At 40.8% G+C, this 26,240-nt stretch overlaps 1 protein-coding gene across 1 annotated transcript in view; it reads right to left on the bottom strand.

Annotated features, from left to right (window-relative positions):
- The window catches only part of LOC133633985 (chromodomain Y-like protein 2), an 84,435-nt gene that overhangs the window by 5,930 nt on the left and 52,265 nt on the right, over nt 1–26,240 (bottom strand). Inside the window, exons 3-4 of the mRNA XM_062026858.1 lie at nt 8,808–9,025; nt 642–814 (exon numbers count right to left, since the gene is read on the bottom strand). Of these exons, the coding sequence (XP_061882842.1) occupies nt 642–814; nt 8,808–9,025 (391 nt within the window). The remainder of the gene's footprint in view (nt 1–641; nt 815–8,807; nt 9,026–26,240) is intronic.

Below are 26,240 nucleotides of genomic sequence, written 5' to 3'. Positions count from 1 at the left end.
CATGCAGCCAAAGACAATTGCACATACAATCACTCTGATGAAGAAGGTGAGCAATTCTACAGAACTCTCCTTTATCTACACTCCTTTCATCTTTGCGAAACAAAAGTCTTTCATGTAATGTTTAAATGTTAATTTATACATTTCATTTGTCACTTAAATGTATTTCTTATTGTTTACAGCATGTAAAATGTAGTTGTGTCAAGCGATTGGAAAAACAGATTTATTATCCATAGTAAATAAAGCTAAATATTTATATTTTTTAATCTCACCTAAAAATAATTGAAGAAAGCTTTCAACTTGAGGTATTTCCATTTAAATGAATAACATTACTGACTGACCATTGTCTTCAAACAAGTCAAGCACAAGAAGAGGGCAAGGAAATACAGAGACAGTTGTATTTAATTAACGTATTTAAAAAACAATGCGGTAACTATGACTGTAACCACAATTAATAGGATGATTCAACACCCTTTGTAAAACTATTATTATTTACTCTAAAATGTGTTTGTGTTAATATCTTTGGGTGTCTGGAACTGATTGATTGGATATTGGACTGACCTTTTGGAACAGATTCCAAACAAATATGACTATTTTCTGTTAAAATTAAAAAGAACAAGTAGCAAAGAGCGCTGTCAACTGACCTTACGGCATCTGCAATGCGACTACTTTCTTTCCTGCGGTCGGTGGACAGACGGCCGATCAGGTAGGACGGCTCCAGCCCACTACAGAAGACCGTCCCCACAGAGCTGAGCAATAACAGTTTACTGTCATCGCATGCCGCATTTCCCAGAGCCCGACACACCTCCTTCATGATCTAAAATACAATGAAAAGTGTATTATAACCATCATGTAATTCGTTTGAAAGATTACTAAAATAATTTTTGATATAAACAGTCTGACACAGTGATTCCCAAACTGTGGTGCGCCAAAAAATTACTTGATTAAAGTAAAGTGTTTTGTCTTTCTATATTGAAACAGTGTTGCTGTTGAAACTGTGTGTAATGTTACAGTGGCCAAAAATATTAAATATACATGTTAAATACAATCTCTGCCTTGTTTTCAACAAATACTTAGGCCTACTACGCTACTATGTTTTAATGTTGGTCATTATGGTGGTACTTGGAGAACCATGTTTTTTCAAGAGGTACTTGAAAATGTGTGAACCACTGGTCCAACACATTGGATAATACAGTAGCGGTCATTTGGGTTATGTGGCCATCATCTGTTTCCAGTTTTACCATAATTTGGTGTTCTCTGTCCAAAATCGCTCTCAAATACAACCAAATGTTACTTCCAATCTGTGTCACAGAAAAGTAAAATATGAACATGTTGTGAGATCCAGAGAAACACAAATTTGTGTGAAAGACATAAGTATATGTCAATTTTGTATTTAGTGTAAGACCACTCTGGTGAGTCCTAGATGTTCTAAAGACTACTGGGTTTAGGGTTGGAAAAATTCCTTGAAAAACAGAATAATCATGTATTTACAAAAGAAAAGTATGCATCTTGTATTGAGCCTATAAGGACTTTGTTCTGTATTATCGTGAGAATCAAAAGTTGTCAATACAATTAATGAATAACAGGGCGCTTTGTATTAAATTCCATAGCAAATATATTGGTGTAATGGTACATGCTTCTGCCTTTTGTTGTGGAGGGTGCCGGTTCCATATCCGGCCAGAGTTGTGTTAGGACGGGTATCTAGTGAAAACACTAAGCTAAATGAAAATGCTATCTCACTGTGACGACACTTAATGGGGAAAAACAAAAGTCTGTTTTTTTCAGTTCATTTTGTTATTTTGTGCATAAAAATCATAATTGAACAGTTTGTTTTCTCATGCCATCACATGTAAAAGATGAATATTATTCAATTCAGGCTTGTTTCAAAAATCCATCCATTTTCTACCGCTTGTCCCTTTCGAGGTCCCGGGGGGTGCTGGAGCCTATCTCAGCTGCATTCGGACGGAAGGCGGAGTACACTCTGGACAAGCCCCACCTCATCGCAGATACTAAGTAATTTCTCCCACAAAAGGCAAAAATAAATAAATCACCATGTCTGTAGCGGTCAAGGCAATCAGGTCAGTCAGTCCTTGATGTCACTTATTTAATTTTTCAATTGGTTAGCATTTCTAGCTTGATTTGGACTTCAGCAGAGCTAGTTACATGTAGTTAAATCGGCTTTAAAAATGACAAATACCTTATTATACTTCTCAATAATGAATTAATCAATAAAAGTGGGAATAAATAACCACAATTTATCCCACAATACACATCATATGGATTTTCACATGCATTGCCACATAACATGTAAGTGACCTGGAGGGGACAGTTTAATCCAGTCATCAACCATTTCCATGTCCATCCATCCATCCATCCATTTTCTACCGCTTGTCCTCTCAGGGCTGCGGGGGTGCTGGAGCCTATCTCAGCTGCACTCGGGCAGAAGGCGGGGTACACCCTGGACAAGTCGCCAGCTCATCACAGGGCCAGCACAGATAGACAGACAACATTCACACTCACATTCACACACTAGGGCCAATTTAGTGTTGCCAATCAACCTATCCCCAGATGCATGTCTTTGGAGTGTCAAATGAAAAAGAAGATATTTAAAGAAGAACAGCACTGTGTTGTTGCCCATCTACCAAAATTCTTAAGTGAGACATGATTTTTTTTTTTTTGCTTTTTATGCATTCTAAATAGTGAAAAATGCTTGTAACAGGTGGCTAACAATGCAGGTAATAGTGGTTACGAACTATTCTCCTAACCGTTGAAAAATATCTAACATTATTTTATATACATGCTGTAAGTATGTACATAATGTAGTAACATGAAATATTTTAATAGTTAAATTTTTTTATTACCTGGGCGCCTTGATTTCACAGAGCGCATAGCAAAAAACTCTACTTCCGTCAACAACAACAGCGAGGAGAGCACTTTCTGTGTTTGTCACCACTAATGACAGACTTTGAGTGTTATGTAGGAGTAGGACTATTGCTAAACGTTTAAAAAATAAGAATATAAAACAGTGCCTTACAATGCGTGCTCCCACTGGGAGGCTGACTGATGGAATGGTTGTATCTTTCAGCACTTGTGGCTTACTTGTGCTGGTAAATTTAGAATAATCTTCACTCCTCAGATAAAAAAAAACATTCCAAGCGATATTGCAATGGTCTTATGCCGTTTGTTGAGCGTGTGGATTTTCAAAGTGTAAGTTTGAGTTTGCGCGTGACCAACTTCCCGATTTGGTGCCACAACCAGGTAATATGCATGATTTATAACCTGGAAATAACTTTGACAAACTTAAAGGCAATACTTCTCTAAAGTGGGCTGGCTCAAGGTGGAGGACAGAGTTAAACAACTTGCACTGAGCCTAGTCTATAAAATCCGCTACACCTCCCTGATACCGAAGTACATGTCAAACTACTTCCTTAACGTAAATGACCGCCATAACCACAACACCAGGGGGAGCTCCACTAACCACGTTAAACCCAGATTCTGAACTAACAAAGGTCTTAACTCATTCTCTTTCTATGCCACATCAATGTGGAATGCGCTCCCAACAGGTATAAAAGAAAGGGCATCTCTATCCTCCTTCAAAACCGCAATAAAAGTTCACCTCCAGGCAGCTACAACCCTAAACTAACACCCTCCCCGGATTGCTAATAATCAAATGTAAACAATCAAATGCAGATACTTTTTCTTATGCCTTCTGATCTCTCTCTCTCTCTCTCTCTCTCTGTGTCCACTACTTGATGTCCATATCCTACCCCTCCCCACAGCCCTGATTGTAAATAATGTAAATAATTCAATGTGATTATCTTGTGTGATGACTGTATTATGATGATAGTATATATGATAGTATATATCTGTATCATGAATCAATTTAAGTGGACCCCGACTTAAACAAGTTGAAAAACTTATTCGGGTGTTACCATTTAGTGGTCAATTGTACGGAATATGTACTTCACTGTGCAACCTACTAAAAAAAGTCTCAATCAATCAATCAATCAATCAGCAGGAGCAGAAACAGCTAAATTTCCTTCTTCAAACCTTATGAGCAGTCTAAGATAGCGAGTAGCTGGCTACTTATTATTAGTCAGAGAAGCAGATGGAGCAAAGTGATGCGACACGACACCAGAAAAGTAGTTCCACTCTGTTAGCTCCCACAATAACAAAGTCGCTACAGTTTGGTTACGGTTAATATGCACGTAGCATCACGCAAATCGAGCGTTTTTTTTAAATCTTGTTTGTAGAGCGCTTTATATGTGGAATAAATTAATCCTAATACCTGCATTGTTAGCCGCCTCATACTAGCAGTTTCCACTATTTAGAACACACATACAAGGGAAAGACATTTGCCATTGTCATTATTACGTTCCACGTAGTGGTGGTTTGTTTGTGTTTCTTCCCCTATTGTTTCTACAGGTCACACTCATTCACTTCCTCTGCTGCCAATCAACCGGTTCTTGTTCCCAGCTGCTCCTCATTTCACCTGTTAATCAGCCAGCCAATCCCGGTCCACCATTCATCCTCCCATCCTGCTTAAAACCACCTGCTCACCACTGGATCAGGTTGATTCTTTTTCTGCCATGCTGTGTTGTAGACTTGATAGATTACTTGATTTTGCTATTGTCAGAACTAATTTGTCTTTGACGCTACTTTGTTTTTGTACCCATTTTTGTTAACCTCTTTGCTTAACTTGTGCCACCTGTTTTTTTTAGCTTTCAACTGTCTGTGTTTTGGAAGTATCTGTATAGTGTGCAGCCTAGTATTGGGAAAGGTTAGACAGAGGCCTCTATACACTACACACATAGGACTTGCTTGTGTATAGAGACACCAGGCTTCGTGGTGGCTGCCACCCTTGCAGGCTTCGGCTAGAGTAGGTAGGTAGGTTTTTGGTTTATGCTAATTAAATAGCTTTAGTTAGTAAGCGTACCTTTTATTTGTCAGAGGTCTCTTTTGGTATGTTTTGTTCATTCCATTGACAGCACCTGTATTCGCAAGCTAGGCTAGTATTGTCTTGTTGTAACCCCCTATAGTTACCTTTCAATAACACTACTGTAGTTTTATTTTCAATTATTGGCTTTGTTGTCTTTAATATACGCCTCATTTAGTTTATACACTTTTATGTTGCGTTTTCTTACGATCCCTTGACCCACAGCCATCTGGGAACGTAACAGTCATACATAGAGATTGTGGATGATGGACAAAATTCCAAAATAAGTGCAGTTTTCCTTTAATTGGTGATATAGCACATGAAAAGAAACCTATTTTTAAGGTTTAAATGAGAGGATATCTTTGAGCTTTTAAGCCAAAAGTAAGGTTATCAGCCCAGTCTTTTGTAAGTTTAATCCTAAAAACTGAAACTGTAGATGATTCTCAGGTTTTAGTGAGGAATACAAAGAATATATTCTCACATATGGAGAGCTTTGATGCAGGGTGCAGTGACGATTACCTACGACTCAATATCAAAACAAATTGCTATTATTAAACAACCTATCTTTCAACCTTTGGATGTTGCGTCCAAAAAAAATCAAACCTTTAATGGTTTCAGGCCAAAGCTTTAAAGTAGAACTGCACTTTATTTTGAAATTTTGCTAATAATTCACAATCTTTATGAAAGATAAGAACACATGTATTTTTTAATACATTCTAACTAAATAGAAAGTCTGCATACAATGGAGCTAATGGAAGCTTTGCCTCATTGCGTATATTTCGATCATAAAACCAAATTAATAACCATCTAAAAGGCGCCCATAATACTCCATTTGCGACCTGAATATTAGCCATGTATTACCGATATTAAAAGTGCTAACATTAAGGACTGGAAATTGTGATGTATCATGTAGTATGCATGTTCAAACTCAACTCAAGCTACATTTAGCAGTGCATTGATCAAAAAGAGGCAATGTACTAATGCTGCTGTATTGACATAATTAATGACCTGCTTTATCGCCTCGGAGTTCGTTAAATTTAATTCTAGATTATTATATAATCATGACTCTCACCTGGGTAGTTAAATGATATGGACACAAACTGAGAAGTTGATGCACTTAGAAAGTCAATTTAGACCCGGAATGGTGAAAAATACCTAAAAAGACGCTTTGTTCTACCCTGCTTTTTTCTTTGCGAGGATTATGAGTCATTCTTCATCTAAACGGGAATATATCAACATCATACAGTTGGCATCCTACGGACAGCAGACATTGTACAGTAAGGTTGTTCTATTATGTTTGTTGTCTCTCATGAAGTCTGCAGTGAGTAGTTATCAGTGATATTGTTGAAGGAAAAAGCGAACGTTGTGATGCGTTTGTGAAATGAATGTGCCGCCGTAACTTATTATGAATGTGCCTGTTAACTTCTTTACAAATGTTAATTGAGGTGTTTGGATGTTTTTTTAAGGAAGACTAGAGCTACTTCCATTGGCTCCATTATAAGCAGACTTTTGTTCGCATTTATTTAGTTAGAATGCAAAAATAAAAAAATACATACACTATATTGCCAAAAGTATTTGGCCACCCATCCAAATGATCAGAATCAGGTGTCCTAATCACAGCACTTAGGCATTGAGATTTTTTCTACAAACATTTGTGAAAGAATGGGCCGCTCTCAGGAGCTCAGTGATTTCCAGCGTGGAACTGTCATAGGATGCCACCTGTGCAACAAATCCAGTCGTGAAATTGCCTTGCTCCTAAATATTCCAAAGTCAACTGTCGGCTTTATTATAAGAAAATGGAAGAGTTTGGGAACAACAGCAACTCAGCCACAAAGTGGTAGGCCACGTAAACTGACAGAGGGGTCAGCGAATGCTGAAGTGCATAGTGCAAAGAGGTCGCCGACTTTCTGCAGTCAGTTGCTACAGAGCTCCAAACTTCATGTGACCTTCCAATTAGCCCACGTACAGTACGCAGAGAGCTTCATGGAATTGGTTTCCATGGCCGAGCAGCTGCATCTAAGCCATACATCACCAAGTCCAATGCAAAGTGTCGGATGCAGTGGCGTAAAGCATGTCGCCACTGGACTTTAGAGCAATGGAGACGCGTTCTCTGGAGTGATGAATCACGCTTTTCCATCTGGCAATCTGATGGACGAGTCAGGGTTTGGAGGTTGCCAGGAGAACGGTACATTTCGGACTGCATTGTGGCGAGTGTGAAATTTGGTGGAGGAGGAATTATGGTGTGGGGTTGTTTTTCAGGAGTTGGGCTTGGCCCCTTAGTTCCAGTGAAAGGAACTTTGAATGCTCCAGGATAAAAAAACATTTTGGACAATTCCATGCTTCCAACCTTGTGGGAACAGTTTAGAGCGGGCCCCTTCCTCTTTCAACATGACTGTGGACCAGTGCACAAAGCAAGGTCCATAAAGACATGGATGACAGAGTCTGGTGTGGATAAACTTGACTGGCCTGCAAAGAGTCCTGACCTGAACCCGATAGAACACCTTTGGGATGAATTAGAACGAAGACTGAGAGCCAGGCCTTCTCGACCAACATCAGTGTGTGACCTCACCAATGCGCTTTTGGAAGAATAGTCGAAAATTCCTATAAACACACTCCGCAACCTTGTGGACAGCCTTCCCAGAAGAGTTGAAGCTATAATAGCTGCAAAAGGTAGACCGACATCATATTGAACCCTATGGGTTAGGAATGGGATGGCACTTCAAGTTTATATGTGAGTCAAGGCAAGTGGCCAAATACTTTTTTTGCAATAACCTTGCATGAGGATTCAAGTGACATAGTATTCAATTCTAAGTTTTGCTGAATCATAAACTGAAGAATAAATGTAAATCAGATAACGTTCCCTCAAGTGTACCATTTTGATCTCCTGTTTCAGTGCCTGTGTTGTATTTAGTGGTAAAAGGCTCCTGAGAATAGTGTCATAGCAGAGGGACTTGTGGATATAGCTCAACTAAACTGCACCTCTGCTGATTCCAACTAAGAAGTACAATCAATTTTGTCTCAGATGCTATGAATGTATTTTTTTTCCAAATGAATAATGAATATAATAACCATATAATTCATAATTATGCACTTCTCTGGCTGGGAAATGATCTACCAAGCACAATCTGGTAGAACTCTGCGAATGTAATTTAAATGCTACAACAAACGACATACAAACATTTATAAATGGTTGATTTATATAGGCTAGTAAGATACCTTACTAGCCTATATAAATCAACCACTTATAATTACACATTAGTAGGCTAAATGAACCTCTTCAACATATGACATATAAACATCCATTAATGAAATTAATGAAACATGACATTTGAGATTTTCTGCAGTTTACCATTACAGATGACTGCCAACATCATATATTTAAAATGTACTTTATAGATAACCACAATCAGTGCATTATGCCATGACATGGACATTTAATCAGTGGGATTAGCCGCAACAATGTACAGAGTATCAGATGTATTCCAACTGTACATGATGGAGCTCAAAGGTAATCTGTCCAGGTGTTGGTTTGTAAATCCTCTTCCGGTCCTCTAGGAACAAGCTGCCTAATTCCCCTCACTGCAGCAGTTGCTGCAAAACCCAACAGATGGTATAATGCTGGATCACATGTGCCCTACCTCACTGGAGAACTCATACTTGGCAGGAAGCAGTCTGGAGCAAGCATTGCTTTAGAGGGGGAAGACAAGGCTAAAGTTGCTGTACTTGCAGCCATTCCAAAGCTATTCTTGTATTAGAACCACAATTTTCACACAAAGTAATTATTTCCCATTTACTGCAGTTCAACAACATGTAATTGGAGAAGCACAATTTAAAACAATAACAGCAACCTTCATTGTGTGTTAGTAATTCCCACCTCTGGCGTCAGAGCGTTGCTGTCCGTCGTCTGGCTGGAAAGAAGGATGTGCGTAAAACCATCCTCCTTTCGGACTACGATGTCCCGGAAACGACAGTTGCTCTCGTTCTGTCGCACGTTGTACCTGAGCCGCTTGTCAAACACGTAACACTTCTCCTCTGCCATCTTGCGCTTTGCTGAGCTGTGCAGTTGCATCTTACTGTCGGCTAAAGGGGAGCCTGACACACAAACGGGATGAGAAAACGGGTCAAGTCAGTCGAAAATAATATTCATTTTAATGTAATGCAATGTGATTCAGTTATTGACACGCAGCATACAAACCTTATGAGATCGCTTAAAATCCTAAAAACTTAAGAGTATTTTGAGATAAAAGCTGTTTCCCGGCTAATTGCAAGCAGAAATTGGAGTTACAAACATCCTCGCCATTAGTTTGTGTAATAAAACTCACAGTGAACCCCAGGAGATCCGACCAAAACATCTTACTCGCTGGCATTAGCTTATTGTTATAGATCGTCATAACTTTGTTTTCCAAGCATGGGAAGGAAGAAAGTCAATGTGAAGGAAAGTACTGAGAAGAAGAAATTGATGACATTCCTTAAATAAAAAAAAACAAAAAAAAAAACATGAATGAGGCAGCCAAGAATGTTAAAATATCTAAATGGCAGGCATTAATCTATAAAAATATTGAGAAGCTGCTGAAAGGAGATACCGTAAAAGTCCACTCGCCAAGGTAAATGCTGTACATTATTATTACATGACTTCATAAAACTAATGTAGTTGTCATAATACATTGTATTGCATTGTTTTGATACAATATTTCTCAACTGAAAGTTAGTTTTTTCTTTTTAAAATGCATGTTACATGTTAAAATTGTGCTGGGTTTTTTTGGGGGGGAGGGAGGGGGGGCAAGCATCAATTAAATTGATTTCAATGGAAGACGTTGAGAAATGTTTAGAGTTCCGTTCTCTGTCACAGAACCAATTAAACCCATAAGTTTAAGCACTACTGTATGTACTATTTTAATGATATAATATCAGGCAATACAGTAAGTGTCCCCAGAGCTTGTTTATGAGCACTAAACATCCTCTCATTCATTTGTTTTCTCCACTTTTGAGAGAAGAGGCACTCAAACAATGGTTTTCGAAGTTCCGTGTTTCCATCTTTAAGGACATGATAACACCTCTGTCTCGCCCCTCGCACGATCAGCCTGCCCACCACTCCGCGGGGGACAGCTATGCAAAAATAAAGGCAGGCTTCACTATACATCTTAAGATATAGTCAAAACAGTACCTACAGATGTGGGAGCAATAAGTTTTGTTTTTTTCTTCAGTAAATAAACTCAACTAGCATTATGTTGCTGTTAAAATGTGATCAATTTTTGCACCAAGATAAGTCATTTGAAATGGTTGTAAGCAACGTTCCCTCTAAGGTGCGCACCTGTGCAATTGCGCACTGCTCAAGCGTCCTCTGCGCACGGCAAATCTATGCCACGCACAAAATGAAATAAAAAAATAAGCGCATAACAATTTTCGACACACGGACACGACAGAGAAAACAGTTTTCGTCATCATTGTTCAAATATTGTAACGTCTGTCGAGACGCTTTGAGGACATGAATTCCATCCATCACTTTACTGAGCAAAACTCTTTATTGTCGGCCATAAACACATCACCAAAACATTAGTAAAAAAAATGATATCTAGCAAAAGTGGTCATTTTCTGCAGTACAAACCAGACCAAAAGCAACTTTGTTATATCAACAGCAGCCACTCGCTCTTTCTCACTTGCGCCAACACATGCACATATGGCACTTAGCCAGTGATGCGTTTACAGACACACAAAAAGTCGGACAACTCCAACACCACACATAAAGTGTCATTCCAGGTCGTTACACTATGATTTACCAATCAAATGTGTGCTTATTCTAGTGTCATTTATTAGGAATCTTAATTTATAAATATTAATCATGAAATGCTGTTAGTATATTAAATAAATACTAATAAAAATATATTTTTTACAAACAGGAAGTTGCAGAAATGTACACATGATCCCCTGCTTAAATCTTATGGTGCAACATGTGAATGTTTTAATGGGAACTAAATGCAATGTCTGAAAGGGGTACAAACTATTTCCAAAGCAGGACCTCCACCCAGACAAACAATACAAGTACACAGTTCATGAAAAACAATATTTTTTGTTATTGTCATTGTAAGTGGGCCTAAACACTTATATTAGAAAATAATCTCATGGAAATGACTGCTGTCATTTGATTATAATAATAAGAGAATGTTGTCTGTCTATCTGTGTTGGCCCTGCGATGAGGTGGGGACTTGTCTAGGGTGTACCAGCTGAGATAGGCTCCAGCACCCCCCGCAACCGCCCGCGACCCCGAAAGGGACAAGCGGTAGAAAATGGATGGATGGATGGAGATTTAACTTGTTATTTAGTCAGGTTTGGGACAGGTGTGCTGCTGGTGTAGCCACAGTGTGCACGTCTGATGTTGCTCACATGGGCTACACTGAATGCTCGGAGAGTTTTTGCATTTGCTCACACACATGAAAAATTAGAGGGAACATTGGTTGTAAGATCTCATTCTTCATTTGAGGTGTTCCTGTCATCTCCAAATGGCAGGGGACCTCTTGGATGGCCATATACACAGTGGAGGGATTTTATTAGCCCCTGTAGCTTGGGAATGCTCGAGGGTCCCCGAGGACAGGGCGATGCCTGGGTTACGCTACTTCGCTTGCTATTTCACCGCGACCCACTTCCAGATAACAAGGCAGAAAATAGATTTAAAAGGTTTACACAAATATTGTAGATAATAGTCTTGCCTGAAACTTTTACTTGTTAAAGACATAATTTAACGTTTCATTAACTGTTGAGTGTTTTTTATCACTGCTAAACTGATTACTCGAATCACTTTCTTTGTTCGCCTCTAGCAAACAAACTAAGTGGTGTGCATGTGTGAAAAATACTAGAAATTGGATGTTTCTGCTTTCTGTTTTGAAGGTAAAAAGGTAGACATGCCTTAATTTCTGACATTCTTACTAAAATGTAACACTCCCCAAGTCTCTTCTGGCCAAAATTAATTTCCAATGTGGGCCAAACTTTGTTTTCATTATTTAAAAGTATGCTGCCTGTCTGGTGTTTAATCACTCCAAATTTTCCTGTGTCTACTCGCCTCACATTGAAGACACTGTTATTTGCCTGCTTGGCAGGACATCAAATCAAATCAAACGTTATTTATATAGCACTTTTCATAGACAGGCAAGTGGCAAACACCGCTGTACAAAAAAAGAGAGAGAAGAGAACACGCACGCACACACACAGAGCACTATTGACAATAACAAAGCAAAAACCAAACATGGCCTGGCACTGTGGATTGGAAGAAAAACCCCAAATTTGAGGCATCCATACTGGAGAAAAAAATTAACGCCATCTAAAAATAGTATAGAACATAACACAACAACAACAACACAATACAATTATTAAAAAGAGTTTAGCATGATCAGTAAAACGCCTGATTAAGAAGGTGTGTATTTAGACTTTTTTGAAATAAAAATTCCACGCTCTCTGCAATCCTGAGACTCTCTTGCAAGCTGTTCCACAGGTGGGGGTCATAGTGGCTAAATACCACCGAACCGTGGATCTTTGTTTAAGCAGTTGGTAAAGCTAAAAGGCCAATGCCCGAGGTCCTCGGGATCCCTGAGGGTTAATTCGGTAAAAGCAGGTCAGATAGATAAGAAGGTGCATTAAGACATTTAAAAAGACTAATAATAGAATTTTAAAATCGACTCTGAAGCGCACAGGGTGCCAATGCAGCGACTTTAAAACTGGTGTAATGTGCTCCCGGCCTCTGGTCCTCGTCAGCGAGCGTGCAGCTGAGTTTTGTAATAACTGTAGACTCCACCACACTGTCTCCAATCAACAGTCAAGTCCAAAATTTCCAAGCTCCCACTGATGATTTGCTAATTACTTTGGAAAACGCCATTGATTGTAATTTAAAAGGGGAACTGCACTTTTGCCTATCGTTCACAATTATTGTGAGAGACAAGAAGACAAAAGATTTTGCATTTTTTTGCATTCTAACATGTAAAATTTGGCTCGTTCTTGGTGGTTAGCAACGCAGCTAATAGGAGCAATCAATTCTACCTCTAAATTACTTTAAAAATGCATTAAAAAAACGTCAACAATACTTCATTTACGTTCCGTAACCTGTATGATAACCAAGCTGTAGCAACATTGTTTTTGTAAGAGCAGACACTGAGGAACTATTTTTCTAGCTTAGTAACACATCGGCATGCTTTGGTATTAGCCGTAAAAGCTAACTACGGAAAGAGATAAGCCAGCTTCTACATCAGCCCAAAATGTGGTTGAGTTTATAGTGCAGTTTATAGTGCAGTTCCCCTTTAACAAGTATGAGTAAAATGCAAAATTGTAAGATTTTGTCTTCCTATAACTGTAAATAAACAAGTTAAACGTGAAAAGTGGTTTTATACGTCAAAGTCATTTTCACATGCTTTTGATTGAGACTTCATATACTCATCAAATCATACTGGGTTCACTAATAGTGTTTTGGCCATGCAGTTAAGGAGTACAGCAACACAGACATTGGAAATTATAAATACTCCTTCTGTTAATCACGTGTGATTGAAAAGAGCAAACATTTACTAAATAATTAATAACTAATAAAATGTATTATTTGACATATTTATAATAATATGAATTAGTTTGGATGATTACTTTATAATTTGACTTGAGTCATGTCATAAAGTAACGTAACTCTTTCATTAGTTACGTTTTTGGCAACTCTCCTCACTTCTGGCTGCAACTAACAACAATTTTGATAAGCAACTGTTACACTTAAAATTAGTAGTCACAATTGTTTTGCAAAATGAATGTGTAAATAGAGTTCCTAATTTAGTTCGAGGTATTTTCATATCTAAAGTCACAGTAAAAGTGTATGTTTCCAAGCTGAATGCCACAAGACATGTTATTCCGCCACGCCAGCAGAGGGAGTACTCTTCTAGGAAAGGAGGGAAATGGGAGGTGCTTATTAGTGCTTCCCTGTCTCAGTCAGGTCACACCCTGTGGTGACAACACAATCAAGCACTTTGTGTCTTCTTTTTAGTCCTATAAAACAGGACACACCATTTCGAACACTGGTACCAGGCTACTCAGTGCGAGGCCTGTAACAGAATTCTGGAGGCACCGCTGGGATCGACACCCGACAAAAGAAGATGCTGATCTCCTAATCTACGAATCCAAGGCAGACGTGACGGCAGAAGCAAGTTGAAGCAGCGTGCAACTGAGGCAGCAACAGGACCAACGTGTGTGAGAGGGACCTTTGCTGGAGGAGTGCAGCACCGCTTGCCCGAGACAACAAAGCTACAGTACTGTCGTTGAGTAACACGATCAACATGGGAGAACGTGTACGTAAAGAGCTGACGTGGGAGGGAAAGAAAATACTCCACGAGTTGACAGCACAAGAACTTTTTTAAATTATTGAGGACATCACACCGGTATCAGATGTTGATTCTTCTGGGGTAATTAAGGGTGATGAAGAGAGTTGTTTTGACTATATATGTGCTTACTTAAATTGTAGGACACTATTAAAATCAGAAGATCAAGGTATTGCATGCTTACTATCTCTAAGAGATACGATTAATGACATCAGAGTCAGTCGTTTCGCTGAAGTCCGTCACGCTAAGCAAACGGAGAGTGTTGTCATTAACCCACCACCCTTACAACTGACAACTATACTACAGGGACAGAGGGATAACAGTGATGACACATTGCAAAATGTTTCCGCTGATCCACAAGCACTCGAGTACCAAACCTTAAAGGCCTACTGAAACCCACAACTACCGACCACGCAGTCTGATAGTTTATATATCAATGATGAAATCTTAACATTGCAACACATGCCAATTCGGCCGGGTTAACTTATAAAGTGCAATTTTAAATTTCCCGGGAAATATCCGGCTGAAAACGTCTCGGTATGATGACGTTTGCGCGTGACGTCACGGGTTGAAGCAGACATTTTGGAATAGCACGGTGGGCAAGCTTAAGTTGTCTGTTTTCATCGCAAAATTCCACAGTATTCTGGACATCTGTGTTGGTGAATCTTTTGCAATTTGTTTAATGAACAATGGAGACAGCAAAGAAGAAAGCTGTCGGTGGGATTGGTGTATTATTCAATTCAAAGCTTTATTTGTCCATTCTTAACATGTACAAGACACATAAGAACTGAAATTACATTTTCGGCACAATCCCGCTAAGAGCAGACATACGTTACAGGGAGACAAGACGGGACCGCCAACGGATCAGCCACTTAGGGCGCTCCTTAAAAATTAGCGGCTGGCTACAGCAACACAACCAGGAGGACTTTGAGTTGGATAGCATGTTTCTTCTGTTTCTATCCGCAGTTAAGCACGATGCTATCACATTAGCTCCGAAGCTAAAGTGCTTCACCGATGTTTTGTCGTGGAGATAAAAGTCACTGTGATTGTCCATTTCGCGTTCTCGACTCTCATTTTCAAGAGGATATAGTATCCGAGGTGGTTTAAAATACAAATCCGTGATCCACAATAGAAAAAGGAGAAAGTGTGGAATCCAATGAGTCCTTGTACCTAAGTTACGGTCAGAGCGAAAAAAGATACACCCTGGCGTCCTGCACTGCACTCTAATCCTTCACTGTCACTTTCCTCATACACAAATATTTCATCCTCGCTCAAATTAATGGGGTAATCGTCACTTTCTTGGTCCGAATCGCTCTCGCTGCTGGTGTAAACAATGTGCAGATGTGAGGAGCTCTTCAACATGTGACGTCACACTACTTCCGGTACAGGCAAGGCTTTTTTTATCAGCGACCAAAAGTTGCGAACTTTATCGTCGATGTTCTCTACTAAATCCTTTCAGCAAAAATATGGCAATATCCCGAAATGATCAAGTATGACACATAGAATGGATCTGCTATCCCCGTTTAAATAAGAAAATCTCATTTCAGTAGGCCTTTAATGGCTAATTATGAGTCTTTGGGGAGAAAGATATCTGAATATGAAACACAGAAGACACGCACGTGTAACACAACACATTTGTACGACTCCACAAACATGCCTACTTTGACTGATACACAGCAAGCTCATACCGCCATGCACACACCCACCTCAGCTGGTACCCAAACATTACATCAAGCCGCTTCTCACGCTCGCCCTAGTAGTATGGTTCCTTTACGAGATATACCCCTACTTCAGCGTAGAGAATTTAAAGTTCACGGGGGTCAGGTGGGGGACAGGGTGTCAGATATTAGCTACCATGGACTTTGTAAACAGATAGATGAGGGGCTCAAAGCAAGTCATTCTGAAGGTGAAATCATCCAGGGCATCCTCCGTATTGTCAGACCCGGACAGTTCAAAGATATGCTAGTTAACAAGGATGATTTAACACTCTGTGAACTCAGAAGCTTTTTGCGCTCCCACTTAAGTGGAAAAAGTGGAAGTGAGTTGTTCCAGGAGTTAATGAGCACCCGGCAGCTTGAGAGTAAAAGTCACCAACAGTTTCTGTACAGGATGATTGGACTAAAACAGAAAATGCTGTTTGCATCTAGACAAGGTAATATGGACATTGAGTATGAACCTCGTACAGTGCAGAATGTGTTTTTGAGCACTATTCTCCAGGGCCTCCTACACAAATTTAGTGACATTCGCACCGAACTTAAACCACTGTTGTCCGACTATGCTGTGTCAGATGAAGCACTAATTCGGCATGAGAGCCAGGTGTGCGGTGAAGAGAGTGAGAGGCAGCAAAGACTTGCTCATGGATCTCGTCATAAGGTAACACACGCTCACAGTGCCCAACTTGAGACTGATAAGGACATGGAAAAAACATTACAGCATAAGACAAAGAATAAAAGCAATGTGATAGAGGAACTTAATTCCAAAGTTGATGCCCTGACAAAACTGGTTGAGTCTCTCACAGCTAACCAAACGTTAACACAACCCTGTAGATGCACAAATGCCAGACCAAGGCCCAGGCAAACAGCAAGACAATATAGCTGACCCAAGTATGCTGAAGAACGCACAAGCCCATGTCACCATTGTTTTCTATGTGGGGAGGTCGGGCACAGAGATGTTGGCTGTCTCAAGAGGTCTCGTGTCCAGAGTGCTAACCAACCCCCTGCTGATGTCCACACCATAATGAACAGCAGCCCCTGGAGCCCTACAGAGGTGAAGCCACCAGGGGAGAGACCAGCACATGTAAGAAACATTGGAATGTCCTCTCTTCAGTCCAAAGACACTGAGGTGCGTGAACAAGTAGCCCAGTTAGTAGGGAAGAAATGCAGGGTCAAGTGCAACATTAACAATTTTACAGTTGAATGTTTGCTTGACACAGGTGCTCAAGTGAGTTTTCTTGATCGTAAGTGGGTAGAAACTTACCTTCCCGACCATAAGCCACGCCCATTAGCAGATCTCATAGGGCATGAACCTCTAAGTGTGCTCGTAGTGAATGGGGAGCCCTTGCCATATGACGGTTGGGTGGGAGTGAATGTGAGTCTCCCCGATAATAGCGATCCAAACCTATCAATACAGGTACCCTTCTTAGTAAGTAGTGTGCCCATGGACTGCCCCCTTATTGGTTTTAACGTAATTGAATGCTTGATAATGGGACTGAAGGATGAGTCTGACTTCATATCAGCCCTTGTGACCCTCCTACGTGGAGCCTTAAGCATTGAGAATGACAAAGCAATAGCACTTGTCAGTCTGATTCAGACACATGCCTCTCATGATAATGATGTCAGACATGGTATGCTTAAAGTGGGATTTCATGATGTTGTTATTCCAGCCGGTGCGGTCAGACAGGTAAAGTGCAGGATTACACTTATGTTTGACACATCAAACCCCCTAGTGCTCTTTGAACCCAATGAAAATAACCCACAGTTACAGCAGCTTGATGTCGGTGACAGTCTCTTAGAGATTAACCAAGCAAAAGTACGATGCTTGAGAATCCCCATAGGTAACCACAACAAGCATGAAGTCATTATCCTGTAAAACGATATTAGGCAGCATTTAGCTTGTTGTTAAGATAGTATCAACTGATGAACCACAGCTGACTAAGACAAAAGTTCCTTTTGAGTCCCCAAGTGCTGAGTCTCAAAACACCAAACAGGATACAGGGTCTTGTGTGGTGGAGTCATGGAACCCACCTGTTAACATTGACCACCTGACAGAGGAACAACAGGAAATAGCCAAACAACTCTTGCGAGAGGAGGCAGGAGCATTTGCTCGAGATGACAATGACATGGGGTGTATCAAAAGTTTAGAAATGTCGATTGCACTTAAAGACAATACCCCTGTTCAAAAATCTTATGCATCCATTCTGAAACCCTTGTACAAGGAGGTCAAGGAGTATATTGAGGATCTCCTTGCTAAAGGATGGGTTGTTAAGTCTAAATCCCCCTATTCCGCACCAGTCATTTGTGTGCGTAAAAAGGATGGGGCACTTAGACTATGTATTGACTATCGCCTTCTGAACCAGCGCACAGTCCCTGACTGCCATCCCCTTTCCAGGATCCAAGATCTCCCAGACACCCTGGGGGGATATGCTTGGTTCTCCATCTTAGATCAGGGAAAGGCATACCATCAAGGGTTTATTGCAGAAGATTCACATCGTCTGACCGCCTTTATCACCCCATGGGGTCTATTTGAGTGGGTACACATACCATTCGGCCTGACAAATGCGCCAGCTGCATTTCAGCGCAGTATGGAGGAAATGCTTGCACCCCTGAGGGATGAGTGTTGCATCCCGTACCTGGATGACATATTGTGCTTTGCAAAGACCTTTGAAGATCACATTGAAGTACTCAGGAAAGTCTTGAGAGCCCTGCAGACGCATGGAGTGAAACTCAGGCCCACAAAATGTGACCTATTTAAAAAAGAAGTGCGATATGTTGGTCGCTTGGTGTCAGCCGAAGGCGTGCACATTGACCCCAAAGACTTGAAAGCAGTGTATGTCTTGAAGAATGACCCTCCGACTAAAATCGGAGATGTGAGAAGGATCGTAGGCTTTTTGAGCTACTACAGGTCCTATATACAGGATTTCTCCAGAATGGCAAGCCCCATTTATGAACTCTTCCAACCAGGGAGAAGTTTGAGACAACCATTGCTGAATAGATCAGAGGCTCGAAAAGGAAAAGGTGCTCAATTGGCATCCAAAACCCCAATTGAATGAACCAGGACGCATCAAGAAGCCTTATGCAAGCTGATTGACCAGTTGGTAGAGCCCCCAGTGCTGACATATCCAGATTTTGAACTGCCTTACATAGTCCACACAGACGCTTCTGACAAGGGACTTGGAGCGGTTCTTTATCAGAGACAGAATGGAATGCTCAGAGTGGTTGCGTATGGATCGAGGACTCTCACACCAGCTGAGAAAAACTACAGACTGCACTCAGGCAAGTTAAAATTCCTCGCCCTCAAATGGTCAGTCTGCGAAATGTTTAGGGATTATTTGTATTATGCCCCACACTTTACTATCTACACTGATAATAACCCTTTAACTTATGTCATGAGCACTGCTAAATTAAATGCAGATGGCCACAGGTGGGTGGGTGAACTGTCAGATTTTAGATTTCATATACGGTACAGACCAGGCAAAATAAATGTTGATGCTGATACACTCTCACATTGCCCCATAGATATCAACAAATATGTCAATGAGTGTACCCAGGAATTGACCAAGGAAGTTGTCACCACGACATGTGGAGGGTGCAGAGTAGGCAAAAGGGGAGATGTAGCCTGGATAGCTGCTTTGGCTCTGGCCCAGGGTGACCAGCTTGAACCCAAGACCAAAGAAACATTGACACCATTTAGTCTCACTGAACTCCAACAGGCCCAGCAAAGGGACCCAGTAATTGGAAATATCCTACGATTGAAAGAGTCAAATACAACACTGACTGACAGCATGAAGCAGAGTCAGCAAGGGTTAGGCAGAAAAGTAATGCATGAGTGGACAAGGCTGCACATCGAAAATGGAATCCTCTATCGAAGAGTCGCAGAGCGACGTCAACTAGTTTTACCTGCTAGCCTCAAAGCATTGGTTCTCAAGCACTTACATGACGACATGGGTCACGTAGGCACTGAAAGAGTCCTTAGTTTAGCAAGGCAGAGGTTCTATTGGCCTTATATGAGGCGGGAGATTGAGACATATGTTACCAGACAATGCCAGTGCATAAAACAAAAACAAAAATAAATTTTATGTAATCCAAAAAACAGTCAAATTAGTAAACAACAACAACAACGCCAAAGCTATCTCGCTTCCTCCAAAAGGAAAGAGCATTTTATGACGATGACATGCACCTAGGGATATGATGATTGGCAACACTAAATTGGCCCTAGTATGTGAATTTGAGTGTGAATGCTTGTCTGTCTATCTCTGTTGGCCCTGATATGAGGTGGCGACTTGTCCAGGGTGTACCTTGCATTCTGCCTGAGAGCAGCTGGGATAGGCTACAGCCTCCCCCCAAAATTACTAGACCAGCTCTAAACCTAAAGGTAACTGGAGGGTGCATGGGAGTTTGCTAATGCATTATATGCACTGTGGACTTGTAAAAGGCATTTAACGGTGAATTGTTGGATCATTTGACAGTACAGGATTCGTGGTATAATCCATGCTGTAAATCCTTGTCCAATCGGAGTAGGGGGCATGGTTTCCATTGCCAGCAGTAAGTCGAGCCTGTTGTCCATGCGTGTTGGCCTCCGCCAAGGATGCACTTTGCCATCGGTTCCGTTCAAGCATAGGGACAATATTCGATAAATCAATTAAACCGACGATTCATGAAAACTAAGTCGGTAAGTTTTTCTTTGTGGATAAATTGTTATGTGCATGCTTCGAGAGTATATACACTTTTTGTCTGTTTCAACAGCTGCGAGCGTTTGTGCCATAGCGGAATGAAAAGAAGGGGGCGAATCATCTTGTTTTTCCCTAAGTGTCTTTGACTCTTTGTGTGGAGAGTGCAACACATTTAGTAGCAAACATGGACAAAATAATCACAAAACCAAACCAAATTTGACCGCACCAATGTGGGAATATTTCAGTTTAAACCTTTGGAACCAGATGAGCCTAAAAACACTGAGGAGCCAGTTGGCCGAATGTGTTCAAATACGAAAAACCTACACGCCCACTTAAAACACAACAACCCGACAGTCCACACTCTCTGAGGCGTTCGGTGAACAAAGTCAGTGCAAAGGAAACACCGCAAAATAGTCTGCACTCACAGAACAAGTAGTTAAATACATCGCCAAAGACAAGCTGCCATTTAATACTGTTGAAAAACTGGAATCTTTAAAAGTGCTGCAAATGTTTGACAGACATTTGTCATGTCATGTTGGTGTGTCCTTGCTCGGCATCCTATAACGCTCGTGTCGCATGACGGCGATAAGTGGCAGGGTGCAGGCAAAAAAAATGTAGTGTAAGCTCAAATAAACAAAAGATGAGTAAATCGACTTTCCTTTTAATAACAACTGAACTGTGCTGTATGCGCTGCCCTGGCAACATGCAAGCGCACACACAGAAGCCTCTCTCAAACAATCATATCATCCTTAATAAACATTTAAAAAAGTAAAATCCAACCACATTAACATCATCAGCAAGGAGCTTGGGAGAAAAAGCAGCTGGTAAGGACATACAGATGGACAGAAGGGAGCAAGCTAGCGAGACCCTGCCCCGTCCCCTTCCGTGTGTGCCTGTGTGTATCGCCTTGTGCCGCAAGAGAGTAAAGGAGAGGAAATGTTGCCTACCTGTGCAATAAGACTCTTAACAATTAAAACTTGCTGTGGTACTGAGCCTGCATTGTCAATTCCTTACTGTAGCCTTTATTTTTTTAAACTCCAAAAGGATTCGCTTCTTTTTGCCACTCTGGTCTGTTAGCTTTTTGGAACACATATTGAGTTAGCAAAATGGAAAAACTTGTTAATAGGGTTAGAAAACACACAAAAGGCACACACGCTGAAGCGCTGAGACGTGACTAAGAAATCTCTTCTGCAGAAGCGAGTGAAAGGTTCCGCCTCCTTTACAATGTGAAGCCCTGCCAGGAGTTCTTACAAACAGAGACATGGTTCACACACAGCATATGTGGCTCGATCAAAAGGTTAGTAAATCGAAAAGTTCACAAATAGAGGAACTTGTAAATCAAGGTTCAACTATGTCTTGTTGGGCAAAATGTGTTATCGGCCCAACATCCGTTTCTGATTTTCATTTACAGAATTTCAAGGCGCTGCCAAGGTGTTGAAGGTGTCCAGTTTTGGAGCCTTGTGAGATTTCATCTCTGCTGTTTGCAGATGATGTGGTCCTGATGGCCTCATCAAGCTATGATTGCTAGCGTTTCTTTGGAGGGTTTGGTAAAGGGTGGATTGAACTCTTTGTGTTGGGAGCGTGATCTTTACACAGTTGGAAAGTACCAGTATCTTGGTATGACAAGTGAGGCAAGGCGGGAACGTGAAATAGACAAGCAAGTCAGCACAGTAATACAGTCACTGTACCTGACTGTCGTGGTGAATAGAGAGCTGAGCCAGAAGGCAAAGTTCTCGATTTTCTATGTTCTTGTCCTCGCCTATGGCCACAAGCATTGGGTTGTGACCCAAAGAGTAAGATCAAGCTGCAAAAATGAGTTTCCTCCGCAAGGACGCTGGAATAAGAAACTGAGTGAGCAGTTGGGTCATCTGGGAGGAGCTAAGAGTAGAGCTGCTGCTCCTTCACATCAAAAAGAGCCAGTTGAGGTGGCTCGAGCATCTAGTCAGCATGCCTACTGGACGCCTTCCTGGTAAGTTTTTCTGGGCATCCCCAGCCGGAAGGAGGCCCCAGGGTAGACCTAAGACACGCTGAAGTAAGAATATCTTCCAGCTCACCTGGGGACCCCTCTGTGTTTCTTCGGTTTAACTGGAAGAGGTAGCCAAAGACTGGGAAGTCTGGGCTTCTCTACTGAGACTACTACTGCCCCCAAAACCCGGACCCAGATAAGCGGAAGGAAATGAATAGATGGCAATTACAGAGAAGTTGGGAGCTGGAGGTTTATTGGAGCTCAAAACCTATTTAATGATTTTAACTTTTATGGCAAACGTTGAAAGATGTTGGAGGCCTGCTTCCATGCTCTACAAGCCGCACTCTCTTTTGACAGGAGTTCCATAGACATTAATTTGACACTTCAAGAAACTATAGGGAGCGTTTGGAGCAAGCTGGCTTTGTGTAAGGTGGCGCTTAGACACAGCAGTATGATACCAGATTTTATAGTTTTTCTGTTTCAAAAAGAGACATTTCTATGGCTGTCTCAGCAACCTGTGTTTTTTTACTTTTCACATATGGTCTCAGAATGTAACCCATTCTACTGTACAAAATTATTTTTAGTTATTGAATTAAGATTCCGCTTGATTTGATCATTTCCAGTATATGTTGCTTTGCTTGACTTTCTCAATCCATTCTTGTAATTTAAGTGTTCAATCAGAGACCCTCTGAGAATCGTGCGCTGTCACAGTAACGAGATAATGGATGCAGATGAGAGAGCTAAGTAAGGTGAGCAGAGGAGTCTTTCCAGGATTAAGGGATTAGCATCAATAATAGCTGCCAGAGTGGTGGCTATCATCTTAAATTTGTAGCTGCAAATTCTTAAACATGGCTGATTTCTGATTAGGTGTCATACTTGTGCAAAACAGACATAGCATATTTACACTTGCAAACACAGTCCAATGTGGTTAAATGGTGAAACAATGACAAGGAGTTCAATAAAATCAATATCCCATGTGTTTTCTCATGTAATGCTTTGGGGCGTTTCTTTATCAACTGCAGAGGAGACAAGCTAATACACAGTAAAAAGATGCAGCCTGGGCAGGACTAATTTGAAGACGGAAAGGTCCCGCAAACATAAAAAATGGAGGAAGCAAGCACAGAGACAAATACGCAGCAACCTAGTTTCCAACACAAGTTTCTGCTACAAAGATTACACATTTCTATTCATCTAGTGTTTAAGTTATTTGGAAGTGATGCTGTTTTGGTGAATAACATGTTTGGCTCAGCATGTACCTCTTTAATAATCATGTGTAAACAAAGTACACCAAATTGTTTCAATGTTAAATAAATTGACTTCTTTATTTCAAGCCTCACTTAAAAACTTTCAGTTTTGGTTGATTCTGGCAGCGCCAGTGGACCAAAGCGGTAGTGTTTTGCGACAAGGAAGACCACATTAGCATTATCCTTTCGATTTGAGCATCGGAAGGTGCTTATGAGTAAAGCAGGAATAGAGCCAAGGCAGCATCAGTCTGGCATCCCTCCTCGTCTTTGAACTCACACCAGCGAGTGAAAGCCAGGACAATGTTAATCCTTGACTGTCCTTTTATCCAGGTCGCCTCCCTTTTTCTTTTTTTGTCCCCCCAGACAAACCTTTTCGTTTCTTTGGTTGTTTTGGAGCTTCAGCCATGATAGCAGAATTTTGCAGGTAGGCCTTCTTTTTCTTCTTTTATTTTTCTGGAGGCACTTAGGCTTTCGTATCGACTTCCGTCTTTGTACCGAATGGGGAAAGGGGGAGTGACGTATGCCTAGCACATTTGTAGTTTTTTTGCCTAATGCCAGTGAGCGTGATACAGACCCCCTAAGGCCTAGTTGTAAGTCAATGTATCATCCCAAAAGTTATGAAAATATTTTATGAAAGTTGAAAAGTTGCCGCTTTAAGTGGGTGTCTAATTGGGACACAATAATCGGGACGGTATTTGACCATTATGAATGATGTTATGAGTCAATTATATTGTGATGATTATAAGGCAGCAGAGTCTATATCATGATAGACATCGATGATATGAAGACTTATGTAAGGTCATCAAAATACAAATATTTTTTTCAATGCCTGAACTGTCAGTTTTCAAGTGGGAATGAAGTTTTGACAATGAATATAAATGATTAACTGGTGTAGTGTGGGGTCTGGACTGTGACCTCGCTGTCACATTGAAAGGTGTTATCAGCTTCTGCAGCAAAGACCCATGGTTAGAGCTTTTTAAAGCATCAACACAGCTCACCATTATGGAACAATGTGCTTGTAAGCTCTTTCAAGGGCAGAGGTCCCCTCAATATTGGCAGATGTGTTAATAAAATGACTTTGAGAACCCAAAGAACACAAACGCATTTCATTAACTTCTTGTAAACAAGTTCCTTCTTGTACCACTCCAAAACTAACAAGCCCTGGATGAGTATCGACCATACAATATTGTATTACCATCCCTTGCTTCCTGGAAGATGGTGAATAAAACACAGCACATATTGTGCTAAGCTTATTATTATCATGTTATGTTTTTTTACAATCAAATCTAGATTACATTTTGAGCCAGAATCTGCTGAACATGTCTGTCAAAATGTTTGCTCAGGTGACTAAAGCGACAAAAAATAATGAGGTGAAAAGACAATACCATAGTATAATGAATGCTAACAATACATGCTCATAGATGAAAAAAACATATACACCAGGCATCCTGCAGTTGTTTATGCTCATGTATATTAAAGGCCTGCTGAAACCCACTACCACCGACCACGCAGTCTGATAGTTTATATATCAATGATGAAATCTTAACATTGCAACACATGCCAATACGGCCGGGTTAACTTATAAAGTGCAATTTTAAATTTCCCGCTAAGCTTCCGGTTGGAAACATCTTTGGATGATGCGTATGCGCGTGATGTCACGACGGAAACGGAAGTATTTGTACCCAATGTGTCACCATACAAACTGCTCTGTTTTCATCGAACAATTCCACAGTATTCTGGACATCTGTGTTGGTGAATCTTTTGCAATTTGTTTAATGAACAATGGAGATTGCAAAGAAGAAAGTTGTAGGTGGGATCGGTGTATTAGCGGCTGGCTGTACCAACACAACAAGGCCTACTTACTTGGATAGCAGACGCGCTAGCCGATGCCAGCCGCCAACGCATCTGTGATCGGGTGAAGTCCTTCGTCGCGCCGTCGATCGCTGGAACGCAGGTGAGCACGGGTGTTGATGAGCAGATGAGGGCTGGCTGGCGTAGGTGGAGCGCTAATGTTTTTATCATAGCTCTGTGAGGTCCGGGTGCTAAGTTGCTAAGTTAGCTTCAGCGTCATTAGCAACAGCATTGTTAAGCTTTGCCAGGCTGAGAATTATTAACCGTGTAGTTACATGTCCATGGTTTAATAGTATTGTTGATCTTCTATCTATCCTTCCAGTCAGGGATTTATTTATTTTGTTTCTATCTGCATTGGAGCCAGATGCTATCACGTTAGCTCAGCAGCTAAAGAGCTTTGCCAATGTATTGTCGTGGAGATAAAAGTCACTGTGAATGTCCATTTCGCGTTCTCGACTCTCATTTTCAAGAGGATATAGTATCCGAGGTGGTTTAAAGTACAAATCCGTGACCCACAATAGAA

The sequence above is a fragment of the Entelurus aequoreus genome, linkage group LG02 (genome assembly GCF_033978785.1).
Source record: "Entelurus aequoreus isolate RoL-2023_Sb linkage group LG02, RoL_Eaeq_v1.1, whole genome shotgun sequence".
In the NCBI taxonomy this organism is placed as follows: domain Eukaryota; kingdom Metazoa; phylum Chordata; class Actinopteri; order Syngnathiformes; family Syngnathidae; genus Entelurus; species Entelurus aequoreus.
The sequence above is the reverse complement of the archived record's forward strand: the minus strand, read 5'-3'. Positions and strand labels throughout refer to the sequence as shown.